The 17,212-nt window shown below is 48.3% G+C and overlaps 1 protein-coding gene across 1 annotated transcript; it reads right to left on the reverse strand.

Annotated features, from left to right (window-relative positions):
* Window positions 1-369: 369 nt before the first annotated feature.
* LOC103069399 (cytochrome P450 4A11-like) lies at window positions 370-12,907 on the reverse strand. The gene is given in 10 exon segments (XM_082931322.1): window positions 370-538; window positions 2,932-3,008; window positions 3,152-3,216; window positions 4,096-4,229; window positions 4,325-4,515; window positions 4,598-4,698; window positions 5,185-5,339; window positions 5,633-5,782; window positions 7,131-7,295; window positions 12,891-12,907. Coding segments are annotated over 10 exon segments (1,224 nt in total).
* Between the last annotated feature and the right edge of the window lie 4,305 nt (window positions 12,908-17,212).

The following is a 17,212-nucleotide window of genomic DNA, read 5'->3' on the forward strand; positions in this document are numbered from 1 at the left end:
CACAAGGCTGTGGTCAATTGTTTTATCAGCAAAAGGAAGTGAATTCAGGGACAGACAGGCAGGCAGAAGGGGCAAAAGACAAGGAGAGAGTAGACAGAGTGGAGGAGGGCCAGCGATCAGGGTTTAGGTGGACAGTCAGAGGCACAGGTGGGTCAGAGACAGATGGAGAGATAAGCAGATAGGGAGCCTGGAGAAAGGTGAGAGGAGGAGGGCAGAACGTCTGATGGGCAGGAGGCAGGAGATGAGGTAGGCCGGCAGGTGGGCAGATAGAAGCAGGAAGTGGGCACAGAGGCAAGGACGGGCGAGAGTGACAGCGAGACAGGATGGCAGGCAGGGGCCCTCAGAGCTCGTCCTTGTCTCCAACGAGCGTTACAGGAGCTTCCTGAGCTGCAAGTGGATCCCATTCTTGGGCTTCAGCACAACTCTTGGAATGGGAACAGGGACCCTGGAGGGATCGGGCGCCAGCTCAAAGCGAAGCAGGGTCAGGGCCACGGCCACCTTCATCTCATTCATGGCAAACTGCTTCCCGATGCAGTTCCTGGGTCACGGAGGGAAAAGGAAGTGAGCAGAGGCTTCTAAGCCCCGCCGGGCACAGGGCGTTCAGGGCGCTCCTCCCCGCGGCCCAGCCCCGATCCCTTCCTTACGGGTCACACCGAACGTGCCGCCCAAGCCTCGGTCCACCCTCTCCCGCTGACCTTTACAGAGGCCACCTCTCTCCAGGACTAGCTCCTAACTCCTCCTTCTGCTCTCAGCAGCAGCAAGTACTGCGGGGGAGGGTCGGCGCTCTAAGCCACAGGGTCAAGTCACGTGAATCAGTACTTTGTTCACTCGTCCACAGGCCGTTTCTGGTTTCCGGCCAGGCCAGGGCCCTGTAGGGGGTTGTGGGCAACTCTCGGGCCCTCACCACCCATGGCAGACAAGCAGGGGCCCCAGTACCCAGCAAGGACAGGACAGAGCTGTGTCAGGAAGTCGGGATGGCAACCGGGAGGCTTCTTGGAGGGACCACGGGTTAGCTACCCCCGACCTGCTGGACCACTTGCCTCCCAGTTGATGCTCCGGCCTCCTGTCTCCCCACAGCCCCTCGGTCAACCCGCCCCTGGAGCCTTCCCATTCTACTCCAGCAAGGCCCCTCCTCCCATCCCGTGGGCTCCTCGCTGGCCTTTTCAGTCTCCTTGCCTCCCGTCCCTCTACTGCAGCCACAGCGGCTCGGGGCCTGCTGTGCCCTCCATCTCAGGGAGGACACGTCGCGGGGCCTCAGCTGGCGTCACAACGCTCTCTGGGCTGCTCCTCACTCACCTCGCGCCTGTCCGGCCCCTCTTCCTCGCTCCGCTCCTGTTGAGGTCCCCTCCCCCCGCCTCTGCTGGCCACATGCTCAAGACTCAGTCTCGTGACCACCTGCCCTCCCGCCTCTGCTGCCTGCGCCTCTTTCTCCCACATCCCCAAGCAGCTTTAGTGTTAACTCAAGGACACATCACCGTCCCGTGACCAGGACAGTGCCAGAAACATGGAACATTCCACAATCTGCTCAGTGAATGAATGAATGAGTGAAAGAGTGGATGAATGCATGATGTCTGTTTTGTAAGGCAAACGTACTGACCACTACACTATGGAAACGTCGCATGTCTGTCTTGAATAGCGGTAGTTGTTTCTTGACTGTGAACTTTTGGACCAAGGAAAATTCCTTTCGTCTCTGTGTTCCCATCTTGTAATACAGGACTTGGCACTCAGAGGCAGGCTTAATAAATAGCTTTCTATTTGAACAAAGTTAATTGAACCGATAAAAAAAAGGGACTGGAGCAAAATTAAATATTAATTCTGACCTAGGAATTGAGTTGCCAGGTACCCCTGTCCTCTAGTGGCAGTGACATGATGTGCAGCCTGTATCTACCAGGAAGAACAGGTCCATGGCAGAAAACAAATCCTAGAGCAAATTCTGGAAGAATGTTTCCGTGAAGCCTGTTCTGTGAAGGTTGATTCACCAACTGAAAACTTCACGGAAGTATAGACTCAGAAAATCTTGTATTGCTAAGTAGTCCCAAAGTTATGGAAGTTACTCTTTCAGGGAACTGTAGCGTATGTAGCCTTTGAAGATTTTCACAGCAGTCATTGTGGAGTGTATCATCCAGCTTAACATCAATTTCAGGTGTGCTTTATATTTTACCTGCCAGGAACTTCTCAAATGCATGTGTCAGATACAAAACAGTGAGTTTTTTTTTTTATCAAGAGCACGTGGTTGTCCTTCATTATATTCCTTTTCACCAATGAGAAACTCTGGACTCTGGGACTATGGTATATAACCTCCGCTATATATAAAGACTTAACAGTAACTAGAAAAGGTGTCATGTTTATATTAATACCCAGTCACAACTTTGTTGGGGCCGAGTACGGAAATAGAGAACACACACAAGACTGTGTAACTTTCTTCAAAGGGCAACTGTAACTGACCACATACATGGCTTGAACCGTCAGGACAAGAAGGGCAGCTGGAAATCCAAACCCATGCAAACATGACTGGTACAGTGAGATACTGGCTGTTGAATTAAGTAGAAAAGGCAGTGGGCTGGACTAGGAATGTGTAAAGAGGGAAAACCACCTTTTACGATGACTGAAAATTGCAGAAACCAAACATCTGAAGTTTACCTTTCATGGAAAATTCTAACACTGAAAAGTCATACTCCTAAAGGAAGGAAGACCCTGGAATACTTTGGAGAGGCCATGGCCACGGCAATGTGGCTGGTCGTTGTGAAGTCAGGAGGTCAAGGTCTCCATGGTGTGCCCTGAAGGCCTTCTTGTACATGGGGACACACGCTGCCTCCTCAACATGCCAACATACAGGGACATAACTCTATACACCACATATGAATGTAGACAGTCACACACATCAGGTAGAACCCAGTGACACCTGGCTGCCCCAGGTACAGAAGGCCTCACCTGGGATCCTCCTGGAAGGGCAGGAAAGCATGGCTGTGTCGATCAGAACCCGGTGCAAACCGGGATGGGCCAAAAACCTGCAAGGGGAGCGCCGAGGCCAGGGCATGTGGGGCCAAACTCCTTACACCAATCTACCAGGGGACGAGAATCCCCGAGGGGGAGCAGGGGAGGTGCTGGTCTGGAGAGAGCATCCCATCCCCTCCTCCTATGGCCATCGTACCTCTGGTTTCGGCCACACCTTCGGGTTGTGGTGAAGCCCATAAAAGGAGAGGGAGATGGGGATTCCTGTGGGGCAGGGAGGAGAGAGAGAAGACTGATGGTACCCATGGCAACAGCGGCAATGTGCACAAAAGGCCTGGGAGCCACCATGAGAGCTACCCTCCATCACTCTGAATGAAATGGTACTCTTGCAAAGTAGGTGGGCTGGAGGTGACAAAGCACATGAGCACAGATTAGGAGTAGGTAACCATGCCCAGGACTGAGAAGGAAAAGAATTGGAGGCTTAGTATTAGGATCGCCTCACGTGAAAACTCACATTTATCAGATGCCATCATGAGCCCTTGGGGAATGTACATTAACTCATTTAATCCTCACAGCAGCCCTCAAGGAAGGCACTCCTATCCGCGTGTGCAGATGAGGCACCTGAGCCTTCAAGAGGTCAAGGGACATGTCTATGATCCCACAGAGAGGAGGTGGCAGGGCTAGGATTCAGACCCACTGGGCAGTGAGCCTTTGGGTACCTTCCAACCATGGCAGGGCTCTCAGACCTGAGCATCAGCTGCTCTCTGCCGTCCACCTGAGGGCTCCTCAGACACTGGACCATCTGACCCATGACAGTGGACTCCCTGAGCTCCCTCATTTACTTAGACCCCATATGGAAAGAATCACATCTCCCCTTGATTATTTCTGCTTTTCTCTTAAGCCTTCACGTCTCAAGGAAGTAGAATATTAGGGCTCCATTACAAGACCACATTCAAGCGCTAGCATTTGCTTATTGAGCTTTCGTTGGTTCAAGTTTGGTGTCAGGCGTTTTACAAAACGTCCAAACTGCAGAATAAATATTAATTATCTTGAGGTGGAAACATCCGGCAGAGCATCCCGGGGATGGAAAGCACATCTGCCATGTGGTCTTGCTTAGGTTAGTGGGTGTGGTGAAGTTCATACCTGCAAGTAAGGAGCATCCATCAAGGAAGGTGATGGGCTTGCTCAGATCTCTGCCGATGACGGGCACTGGTGGATAGAGTCGCAGTGCCTCCTTGATGCACATGGTGGTGTAGGGCATCTGGCCCAGTTGGTCTCTGAAAAGAAGCCCATCTGAGGGCGGGCAGGACCAGACAACCAGGAATTCTCCACTTGCTGAGGGGCAAGTTTCTCCCATCTGTTGGGCACTCACCAGGTGATGGAGGCGCCATCCCCCAGGAGGCTCTGGATCTCTTCCCGGCACCCCTGCTGATGCTCAGGGTGGGAGGCCAGAGCATAGAGAGTCCAGGAGATGCCACTGGCTGTGGTGTCGTGACCCTCAAACATGAACTTATCCACTTCGGCACGGAGCTCCCTGTCAGACAAGCTGCTCCCATTCTCCATCTGCGGAGGCAGGGAGAGTGCAGGGTCTGCCCTTCCTCTGTGCTTCTGGGCAAAGCCTCTGGCCTCTCCTGCCCACACTCACTCTGGCGAAGAGGAGGATGTCCAGGAAATCCAGGTGCTTCTTGCTCCTCACCTTCTCCAGCTCTCCCTCCTTCTGCAGGTGAGCCTTCCTCAGCTGGATCACTCCATCTGTCCCAGAACAGTGGTTCCCAGGCAGAGCTGAGGGCTTCTAGGGAACCAGTTGCAGCACCCACCAGCTCTCTCTCTGTCTCTCTATCTACCCCCCAGGCCCAATCTGGGTACCAGGTGGATGAGGACGAGGGTGGGAATGGGCGCACATGTCAGGGCAGAGAGCTCCAGCATCTTCTGATCCAGGTCGGGAGTCCCCTCAATAGCACAGCCCATGGAGGCTCTGCCTGAATGATGCTGGGAGGGGGTCTCATTCCACCGTCAGCAACGTGGTGACACATGTATCTCTCTGTACCTCACCTGACACCCTGACGTCTCAGTTCCCAACCCCTGCACGAGGAAGTACCAAGTGTGGGTGTGTGCCAGCCCCTGAACAGGAAGCAGGAGTCTGGGCCCTGCCTGAGGGGTCAAGGCCAGGCCCTTTTACATGTGCATGATGGAGGTGGGTGGGCGGGAGCTGCCCAGAAGGATCAGAAGAACCTTTGTGTTGATGGGCCAGCTGACAGGCCCGGTGGCTCCAGCGGCCTTCAGGGGTCAGCCTGTAGATGATGTCATTCTGGTGGAAAGCATTTCTTAATCAGGAAAAAGTCAGATTGCCGAGGTCCCTGATGGCCTGGATGTAGGACTGGATGTTCCTGAAGGGAGAGGATGCAGGCAGCACTGAGGCTTTGTCATTTCTGCCTCACAGCCCAGGAGACCCTCAGTCCTTTACAAGTGACCTGAGCAGCCAGGCTTCTCCCTGTGCAGGAATCAGGGACCTGTGACTGAGTCAAAGTTGGTCTGGGTGGAATTTGACCGTGGTCCATGGCTCTGTGCAGAATGTTGCTTTTTGTGCTGATAAGCATCCATGCTGCCCTAACTGCCTCTCAGGTAAGTCCTCCCCAGCTTGTGAGAACAAGGACCCTGCTGTTGAAAGGTTGTCACTGACCTGTCTGTCTGGATGCTGCTCTGGTGGCTGAAGACGCACTTCATGATGGTGTCCAGGGTCATCACGGAGACGTGTCCAAGGACCTCCAGGTGTGAGTCCAGGCTGACGAGCTCCTCCCACTTGTCCTGTGGTGCGAGGGGGACATTGACCCTGCTCTGCTCCCCCAGAAGGCCTGTGCTGACAAGGCCAGGCTCTCTGTCTGTCTGTCTCTCTCTCTAAATCTTTGGATGAATTTTTCTCACTTTCTAAGTAGATGTGTTATTTAAGACTGTAAAGTAAGTGTGTAATGGGATGGCTATTTTCTCAGAAATTTTTATTATGTAATTTATCATCATCCCTTATAGTTTGACTAAAGTTTGAATTTTAGAAATTAGTTATTATGATAATCAGTTTTTGCAGAGACCAGAAAACACTGTTTCTCAGGTGCCAAAGGGGAGTCTTTTTGTTGATAGCTGAGCTGCACATTTTGGAAAGGTGAAGTTCAACTTTAGAGAGTAAACGTCTCAAGTCCAGAGAAGGCTAACTGGATGTTATTGGAGATCCTAAGGAAGGGACATCAGGGGCTTCAATTTCTTTTGTTAAACAAATGTTAGCTGAGCCCAGTTGGGTGAGAAGCTGGAAACCTGATGGAAGGCGATGGGTTGGCAGGACAAAGCTCTACACAGATTGTAGACCTGGTTTCCAGTTCTTCCCATTAGTGGCTCAATTCCATGTGGAAACCTGGACGTCTGGCCAGAGTCCACCTGAATGCCATCCTAGGATGTCTAACCTGACATTGCTCAGGCCATGTCCTCAGGTTGTCCTGCTGTCCAAGGAGAATGACCATTGTTCCAGCCTACACTGCTGAAGACTCACAAGCAGGGGGAATGTGAACCCTGTATCCACCATGGCCCTCCTTTCCCTTGGCAATGAACAAATTGTAAATCCAAGGTGGTTACCCTTCTGTCCAATCCATTTAACGGGGAGCCCTGTCTCATAGTCAAGACCTGGGACTCTGCCTTTTGAAATATCTTAGAAGGACTTTCCATCAAAGGGAGAGGGATTTATTTATACCAATTTGAAAAGGAAGCTTCTTTCTAAGAGTTACAAAGTCAGTATATTTGGACATGCATATCACGAGTGTATAAATGCATGCCTGTGTACATCTGTCAGGTATGTCTCAATGTGTCCAAATATGTGCATATGTAATGCCAATGAGTGTGTCCAAATTCTTATCTCCATATAGCAGTAGCACATGTGTGTTGAGGTGTATGAGTCACATAGGGTATGTGATAATGTGTCTATGTGTCTGCAAGAGGCAACAGGGCCTGGCTGTACAGGGGTGTCTGAGCACTTGACATTGCATATGTGCACTTCTAACGTGTGACGTGCCTCTCTGTGGGATTGAGCGCATGATTCTGGGGAGCTGTGTCTGATGGATGTCTGAGGGATATATCTGTCTGAGAGTGGACTGTGGATTGAGCTTGCTGTGAGTTGTGCAGGTGAGAGAGAGATGGACTCACCAGCATCAGAGTCTGCCATGAGACCCACATAGGGCTTCAGGATTTCGTAGTGGAAGGCTGGGGTCAGCATCCGCCAGTGCTGGAACCACGTCTGCCCCTCCAACACAAGCAAACCATTCCCCGGGCCACAGATGGGTGTGTGTGTGTGTGGGTTGGGGAGACTGGATCAGAGGGACGACTTGGGAGGAACCAAGAGTGTCACAAGGAGGTCTGTCACAGAAAAGGCAGGAAAGGCCAGTACATTTCAGGAATGTGAATTTCCAAAATGGCTGCTCCATTAAGAGGTGACAGTTTGAGATAAAGTTTGAAAAAGAGTTGGGGGAACAAGGACCTAGTGTATAACACAAGGAACTATACTCAATATTTTGTAATAACCTATAAGGGAAAAGAATCTGAATCACTGTACAGTATACCTGAAACTAACAGAACATTGTAAATCAACTATACTCCAATAAACATAAAAAACTAATATATGTTTGAAATATAGTCACAATCTGAAAACATTTAATAATTTCTTACTTTGGCTAGCCATTATTAATTATTCATTGTGCAGAAAAAATGAGAAAAACAAGACATTTACCTCAGAAGTTTTGTCCATAATGATAGGTCATGAAATATAATCTCCTTTCTAGTGTATGAAGAATAATATGGTGTAACTTATAGGGCTATTTTAAAGATTAAATGAGGCAATAAATGTATGTTGCATAGAACACATCTGACTATTTATTTATTTATTTACTTACTTATTTTTAACATCTTTATTGGGGTATAATTGCTTTACAATGGTGTGTTAGTTTCTGCTTTATAACAAAGTGAATCAGTTATACATATACATATGGCCCCATAGCTCTTCCCTCTTGCATCTCCCTCCCTCGCACCCTCCCTATCCCACCCTACTAGCTGGTCACAAAGCACCGAGCTGATCTCCCTGTGCTATGCGGCTGCTTCCCACTAGCTATCTATTTTACATTTGGTAGTGTATATATGTCCATGACACTCTCTCACTTCGTCCCAGCTTCCCCTTCCCCCTCCCCGTGTCCTCAGGTCCATTCCCTAGTAGGTCTGTGTCTTTATTCCTGTCTTGCCCCTAGGTTCTTCATGACCATTTTTTTTTTTTTTTTTTTAGATTCCATATATATGTGTTAGCCTACGGTATTTGTTTTTCTCTTTCTGACTTACTTCACTCTGTATGACAGACTCTAGGTCCATCCACCTCACTACAAATAACTCAATTTCGTTTCTTTTTATGGCTGAGTAATATTCCATTGTATATATGTGCCACATCTTCTTTATCCATTCATCTGTTGATGGACACTTAGGTTGCTTCCATGTCCTGGATATTCCATTGTATATATATGCCACATCTTCTTTATCCATTCATCAGGTGGACACTTAGGTTGCTTCCATGTCCTGGCTATTGTAAATAGAGCTGCAATGAACACTGTGGTGCATGACTCCTTTTGAATTATGGTTTTCTCAGGGTATATGCCCATTAGTGGGATTGCTGGATCATATGGTAGTTCTATTTTTAGTTTTTTAAGGAACCTCCATACTGTTCTCCATAGTGGCTGAACCAATTCACATTCCCACCAGCAGTGCAAGAGTGTTCCCTTTTCTCCACACCCTCTCCAGCATTTATTGTTTCTAGATTTTTTGATGATGGCCATTCTGACTGGTGTGAGATGATATCTCATTGTAGTTTTGATTTGCATTTCTCTAATGATTAATGATGTTGAGCATTCTTTCATGTGTTTGTTGGCAGTCTGTATATCTTCTTTGGAGAAATGTCTATTTAGGTCTTCTGCCCATTTTTGGATTGGGTTGTTTGTTTTTTTGTTATTGAGCTGCATGAGCTGCCTGTAAATTTTAGAGATTAATCCTGCTGACCGGTATGAGATGATATCTCATTGTAGTTTTGATTTGCATTTCTCTAATGATTAATGATGTTGAGCATCCTTTCATGTGTTTGTTGGCAGTCTGTATATCTTCTATGGAGAAATGTCTATTTAGGTCTTCTGCCCATTTTTGGATTGGGTTGTTTGTTTTTTTGATATTGAGCTGCTGATAAATTTTGGAGATTAATCCTTTGTCCACATCTGACACTTTAATAAGAAGAGTTCATGTTAATAAGAGTTCTTGTTACCTCTTCTTCTTTAGACCTGAAAAAAACACTTTAAAGCATTGTTGGGACTTCCCTGGTGGCACAGTGATTAAGAATCCGCCTGTAGGACTTCCCTGGTGTTGCAGTGGTTGAGAGTCTGCCTGCCGATTCAGGGGACGCGGGTTCGTGCCCTGGTCCGGGAAGATCCCACATGTCGTGAAGCAGCTGAGCCCGTGAGCCATGGCTGCTGAGCCTGCGCATCCGGAGCGTGTGCTCTGCAATGGGAGAAGCCACAACAGTGAGAGGCCCGCGTACCACAAAAAAAAAAAAAAAAAAAAGACTCTCCCTGCCAATGCAGGGGACACGGGTTCGAGCTCTGGTCCGGGAAGATCCCACATGCCGTGAAGCAGCTGAGCCCGTGAGCCATGGCTGCTGAGCCTGCGCATCCGGAGCGTGTGCTCTGCAATGGGAGAAGCCACAACAGTGAGAGGCCCGCGTACCACAAAAAAAAAAAAAAAAAAAAGACTCTCCCTGCCAATGCAGGGGACACGGGTTCGAGCTCTGGTCCGGGAAGATCCCACATGCCGTGAAGCAGCTGAGCCCGTGAGCCATGGCTGCTGAGCCTGCGCATCCGGAGCGTGTGCTCTGCAATGGGAGAAGCCACAACAGTGAGAGGCCCGCGTACCACAAAAAAAAAAAAAAAAAAAAGACTCTCCCTGCCAATGCAGGGGACACGGGTTCGAGCTCTGGTCCGGGAAGATCCCACATGCCGTGAAGCAGCTGAGCCCGTGAGCCATGGCTGCTGAGCCTGCGCATCCGGAGCGTGTGCTCTGCAATGGGAGAAGCCACAACAGTGAGAGGCCCGCGTACCACAAAAAAAAAAAAAAAAAAAAGACTCTCCCTGCCAATGCAGGGGACACGGGTTCGAGCTCTGGTCCGGGAAGATCCCACATGCCGTGAAGCAGCTGAGCCCGTGAGCCATGGCTGCTGAGCCTGCGCATCCGGAGCGTGTGCTCTGCAATGGGAGAAGCCACAACAGTGAGAGGCCCGCGTACCACAAAAAAAAAAAAAAAAAAAAGACTCTCCCTGCCAATGCAGGGGACACGGGTTCGAGCTCTGGTCCGGGAAGATCCCACATGCCGTGAAGCAGCTGAGCCCGTGAGCCATGGCTGCTGAGCCTGCGCATCCGGAGCGTGTGCTCTGCAATGGGAGAAGCCACAACAGTGAGAGGCCCGCGTACCACAAAAAAAAAAAAAAAAAAAAGACTCTCCCTGCCAATGCAGGGGACACGGGTTCGAGCTCTGGTCCGGGAAGATCCCACATGCCGTGAAGCAGCTGAGCCCGTGAGCCATGGCTGCTGAGCCTGCGCATCCGGAGCGTGTGCTCTGCAATGGGAGAAGCCACAACAGTGAGAGGCCCGCGTACCACAAAAAAAAAAAAAAAAAAAAGACTCTCCCTGCCAATGCAGGGGACACGGGTTCGAGCTCTGGTCCGGGAAGATCCCACATGCCGTGAAGCAGCTGAGCCCGTGAGCCATGGCTGCTGAGCCTGCGCATCCGGAGCGTGTGCTCTGCAATGGGAGAAGCCACAACAGTGAGAGGCCCGCGTACCACAAAAAAAAAAAAAAAAAAAAAGACTCTCCCTGCCAATGCAGGGGACACGGGTTCGAGCTCTGGTCCGGGAAGATCCCACATGCCGCGGAGCAACTAAGCCTGTGTGCCACAACTACTGAGCCTGCGCTTTAGATCCCGCAAGCCAGAACTTCTGAGTCTGCGTGCCACAACTACTGAAGCTTGCGCTCTTAGAGCCTGTGTTCCGCAACAAGAGAAGCCACTGCAATGAGAAGCCCGCGCACCACAACAAAGAGTAGCCCCCGCCCACCTCAAGTAGAGAAAGCCCATGTGCAGAAATGAAGACCCAAAGCAGCCAAAAATAAATAATTTATTTAAAGAAGTGTTGTTGCTATCATTAATACTTTAATAATAATAACACTTTTAATAATAATAATACTATGGGCTGCCTTCCCGTCCTGATGCTTGTCAGCTGACAGTCCGTCACAAGCCACCTCCCACTTGCCTCCCATCCCTGACTCTCTTAGGCTGGCTTGTGGGCTGTAAGGATGGCTGGTAGAGGGTCAGGTATTGATGGCTGAACTGCCAGACGCTTCCAGAATTTCACAGACCCAGGGGCATGTACCCAAGGGGGAAGATTTGCTCCAGCTGGGATGTGGGTTTTGCTCTACCTGTTCTCACCAGGACCACCTTCATGTAGTCAGGGTCAGAGATCACAGGGCTAACCTTGCTCCCCCCTAGTCAGTGAGGATGGACACATGGGAATTTCTCTATCCTTTTCAGCGGTTGTTGCTGTTTCTGTTCATTTGGAACTATAACGAGAGTAACAAAATAAAAAAACCTTGTTTTAAGGTCAATTGCTTGGGGTGGTTGCTTGGGGTGGGGGTGAATGTTTGGACAGGCATGGAGAGATGGTTCAGAAACTATCCACAGAGATCAAAGATTAGCTCTGATGATCTGGGCTCTGATCCAGATTCTTGATATCTCTCCAGAACTTGGCCTAAGATCGGATTCTGTCTCCTATTTGTTTCTCACTCAGAATTGTCATTATAAGTTTACACATAGTTCATGCTTGATAAATGTTCAGGGATTAACTCCATGGAGTAAAAAACATTTTCATAGACTTATGTAATGCCCAAGACAAACATGTATAAGGCAGGGATTATTACTTGATCCATCTCACTGAAGAATGAGGCAACACATATTAAAGGATATGCCCAAGTGAGCTGCATCTAAAGCCAAACCTGCTGACTCCAAGGTGTCCTTCCCCAGGGTTCCCAAGCCTCCCTGGGTGCCTCTATTATCAGGTTTCAACTCAATGTTGTAATTGCGGGGCACCGTGTTGACAAGCTTACTTTCCATATATGTCATCCCTGTGTTCCTAGAGCAAGCATAGAGCATGGTTCATAGGGATTGAGCCTCACTTTTTTTTTTTTTTGCGATAAGTGGGCCTCTCACTGTTGTGGCCTCTCCCGTTGCGGAGCACAGGCTCCGGACGTGTAGGCTCAGCAGCCATGGCTCACGGACCCCAGCTGCTCCACGGCATGTGGGATCTTCCCAGACCGGGACACGAACCCGTGTCCCTTGCATGGCAGGCGGACTCTCAACCACTGCGCCACCAGGGAAGCCCCATTTTTTTTATTTTTTGAGCCTCACTTTTAAAAGAATCAATAATGTTCATGAAGAAGGAATGAGTACATGGAGGAGTGTGAATGAATGATTCCTGATTAAAATTGCTGTTGCAGGTGACAGAATCAGAGCTAACGGAAGAGAGAGGAAAAGGACAAAAAGAAAGCTGGGCGCCCAGGGGCGCCTCACGGAGCCCAAGGGCAGGGGGCAGCCAGGCTGTAGAAGGGCAGAACCAGGGACTGGAGGGCTGCCAGGACTGTGTCTCCCATTCTTTCTCTCTGTACGTCCATGCATTCATCTCTCAGCAAGTGTTTATGGAGCCTCCACCTCGTACAGGCACTTTTCTAGAAGCTGGTGATACAGTTATGAACAAACAGATACAGTCGCTGTCCTTGTGCAGCTGGGTCCAGGTGATGCAGGAGGGAACGTCTACCCTTCTGGGGTTGGCACCTTACCATTCTGCCACCATCATGTCTGAGTGGCACTGCTGAATCCTATTCCAAGAATCTGATTCTCATCTCATGGCCAAGGCGTCCATCTGCTATAATCAACTGTGGTTGGTGGTGAATAGGGCTTTCGAAGGCCCACCCTTTGCGAGGGAAGAAATCTCAGAGCAGACATCCAAAATGTTTCCACTACAGTGAATGTCAAATACATGAATGAGTAGATGGGTAGAAGGACTCATTTGTTTACCTGGTAACTCTGTGTTGAGTACTTACTTTGGGTCAGTTGCCATCCTAGGAGCTAGAGATCCAGCAGTGAACAACAAAATCCCTGCTACTGTGGAGCTCCTGTTCTAGTGGGGGTGTGGGCGGGGCTGACAATCCTGCCCTGAACTGAGACGTGTCCTGCTTGAACTCATTCTCGGGGCTGCTCTGTGTTCCCAGGTCACGTCCATCATTGGGACTGCCCTGCTCTGTTGATCCAGTGCAGGGACTGACTGGTGGGAGCCTCTTACCTCCCCAGCTGTGCTACCTGGTTTTCCTGGATCTCCTCTTGGCCCAGAGGACTTGGGGTCCGTGTTTCTGCACAGGAGCCCGCCCCCTTCCTGATTGCTCGGTGCCCAAGCCAGCCGCCTGCAAATCCTTCTTCACTGGCACTGCCTTTGTTCTGCCCAATCATGTGTGTGGCATCTAATTCCTGACTCTGCCCATATTAGAGGGGTTGAAAGAAATCTCAGTATTATAAGAGCTAGAAATATTTGGCTGTGATTGCTATATTAGGCCAGTAGAAATTGAGAGGTGATTAAGCACCATGAGTAGTACAATTTACGTAAGAGAAATTATCTACTTATTGAGTCTATATATTCTCTGATGGCCATCAGTGTAACGGGAACATCACTGGAGGTGTTTTAGTGGTTCCATCGGTCAACTCTTAACTCAGAAAAGTGACAACTGCATCAAAAAAAGACCACAATTTCTCAAAATCAAAATAATCTGGAAATCGAATGCAACAATTTTCATGAACAAACTGGGCTCTGGCTGACTCTCTGTGGCTGATTCCAATAGGAGCCATCTTAGCTCCACTCTGCTGGTAATCACTCGGGCTCCTTCTCTTGAAAAAAGACTGGCTTTCACTGTGTGCCCTCACCCCCTGCATCCCCCAGGGCTGAGTGCTGGCTCACTCAGTGGGTAGGCACTGCCCTTCCCCAGCCTGCAAGCTGCTCCTTTCTCTCCATCCTCTCTCACTCCACACACTGGGCAGAGCATCTCTCCAGGTCAGGTTCTGTGCTGGGTACTGGCGTACAGGAAGGGGATGATATCTCAGCCCCAGGAAGCTCACAGTACGGGGTATGAGGGAAGAGAGCCCAGAGATGAACAGACCCTGCTTAATGGCACAGTCAAACATCAATACCCTTTGCCTAGAGGCCATCCTTGAGGCCTGATTGATCACTTTGCCTGGGAATATCACAGTTTTAACCACTCAGAGTCCTGCATTCCACCAAACCGAGCAAGTTGGCCCCCCTCTGGCTGACGTAACCCCCCACCCAGCAGGTGGGCCTCTTTTCCTGTCCCCTGCCACCTTCTTAGATTCCTGTCTATCATCCTCACGGACTGTGAGCCCACAGGGCAGCATCCATCAGACTGATATCTGTGCTCCCAGCCAAGCTCAGAGCCAGACAGAGAGGATGGGATTGAGGGATGGGGCAGGGAAGCATCTAGAAGCCTGTTCTATGAGAATAGCTGAAGCTGCTCAGCCTGGAGACGGGGGAGACTCAGGAAGGAACAGCCACTGTCCTCAAAGTGCAGGGCTGCTAGGACAGCCTGCAGACCCAACTAAGGAAGGAGTGTCTGACAGACCCAAGGACACCAGCACGGGGTCCTGGGAGGGAGGGAGCTCCCCGGACTGGGATGAAGAGCCAAGACCTGAGAGGTAAGCTGGGTTTTCCCCAGGAACCACCTGCTTGTTACCCAACAAGACTTTGTCCTGTGGACTTGCTGACCATGACCATGCTCTGAGAGCACTGGCCCTCCCTGCCCTCCCACTGCCCCTCCCTGCCCTCCCACTGCCCCCGTCCCACCCCTTCCTACCTCCTGGCTGTGCCCGTGGCTAATTAGAAGCCCTTCAAGAACATTTTAATAATCACATTGGAGAGATCGGTTTTGCAATATCAATAGCATAATCATTTTTCCATTCAAATACATGAGAATTTCAAGATTAAGTTTTATCCTTAATCTTAATTATGATATTTTCCTACTAATAGGTTTACTTTGAAATGCAACCAGGAGATGTGCTCAACTGGGACTGCATCCCTCACTTCCATCATCCATAGCGGGTCCACCAGTTTCAGTCCTACTTTACTGAAGTGCTACAGTTGTAGCAGGAGCAGTTTTACTAATTCCCTTTTATCCTTTGTTTGAAAATAAACAATTAAAATTTCAAACTCTTCCCAAAACAGTAGAGGCAAGAACACTTCCAAACTCATTTTACAAGGCCAGTATTACCCTGATATCAAATGCAGACAAGGAGACCACAAGAAAAGAAAATTACAGGCCAATATCTCTGATGAACATAGATACAAGAATCTTCAACAAAATATTAGCAAACTGAATTCAATAATAGTTTAAAACGTGGAAGCACAAAAGACCCTAAATAGCAAAAGCAATCTTGAGAAAAACAGAACAAATCTGGAGGTATCATCCTCCCAGACTTCAGACTATACTATAAAGTTATAGTAATCAAAACAATACAGTATTGTTGTAAAAACAGACACATAGATCACTGGAACAGAATAGAGATCCCAGAAGTAAACCCTCCTAAATGGTTAGTTAATTTATGACAAAGGAGCCAGGAATACACAATGGGAAAAGGACAGTCGCTTTAATAAGTGGTGGAAGTTCAGAATGAAGTGGAAGCATGGAGGGAAATGCTTAGAGTCTTAGAGAATACACATTTCATCATAACAGAATGTTGGGAGAAATATAAGCATTAAAGGCATTTCTGATGATGGCTCAGAAGGAAATGATGGACATGTTATTGGAAACTAGAGAAAACCAAACTTGTTATATAGTGGCAGGAAATTTAGCCAAATTATATGCTACAGTTGTGTGGAAAGCAGGACTTCTATGAAAACACCTTGGATATTTAACTGACAAGATTTCCAAGCAAAATGTTGAAAATATGGCCTGGTTTCTTCTTGCTGCTTATAACAAGAAGTGAGAACAAAGAAATAAATTGAGGGAAGAACTGTTAAACAAAAAGAAACTAGTTATTTATGATCTGGGAAATTGCCAGCCTATCCAGAAAGCAAAAATTATGCTAAAATGAAGAGAATCACTATTAGGAAATCATGTCATGCAGACAAGTCCAAGGGTGTCTTTGGTGGTTCTGAAGAGGTCAATGTGTGACTCATAGATTCTCTCAAGAAACTCAGAAGGCAGGAATAGAGGTGGGATTATTCAGAAAAGACCTCTGGAGGATCTTCCTGTCTAATGGTATGAAGCCCTGTGGCATACAGGGGAGATCCACAAGATTTATGAGAATGTTCTATTAGCTGATCTAGTTTGTACTGAAAGGGATCAAGAGAGAACAAAATGAAGGAAGGGTGCTGGACTCCAAATTCTACAGGAAAGAAACCAGATAAAAAAACTACTCAGCTGCAAATATGTGCTATCCTTCAAAAGAAAGGGAGAATGACTCCAAGACGAAACCTTAGTGTCAGAGGGTACAGTCATGAGCCCAGAGGATGGAACCTCAAGCCACAAAGGATTATTCCCAGGCCTGAAATATAACGACATTTGCCCTGCTGAATTTTGAAATTGCTACAAACCAGAGACTCCTTTCTTCTCTTGTCTTCCTTTTGGAATAGGAATGTCTATAACTCTTATACTAGGCTTTGTCACCAATTTACTTTGGGAACAGATAAACTGTTTTTTACTTTCACAGGGCCAAATATTTAGGGGAATTTTGTTCAAGGATGGCTTATACCCAGGCTCACACCCATATCAAAGTGAGATGATTTAGGTAATAAGATTGAGACTTCTGAGACGATGATATTTCCATGAGACTTTGGACTTGAGTTGATACTATAAAGGACTGAGGTTTTGGGGATTATAGGATGGAGTGAATGTATTTTCCAAGTGGAATGGACATGAATCTTTGGGAGACAGAGGGCAGACATTTGGAGGCTGAATAATGACTCCCAAATACATCAGATTCTATTGATAATTCTAGGACCATGTAAATATGACCTTATTAGAAAAAATGGTCTGGGAAGATGTGATTACATTTAGAATTTTGAGACTGGGAGATTATCCTGGATTATCAAGGTGGCTCT

Source organism: Lipotes vexillifer, unplaced genomic scaffold (genome assembly GCF_000442215.2).
Source record: "Lipotes vexillifer unplaced genomic scaffold, Lipotes_vexillifer_v1.1 scaffold13, whole genome shotgun sequence".
Lineage (NCBI taxonomy): Eukaryota > Metazoa > Chordata > Mammalia > Artiodactyla > Lipotidae > Lipotes > Lipotes vexillifer.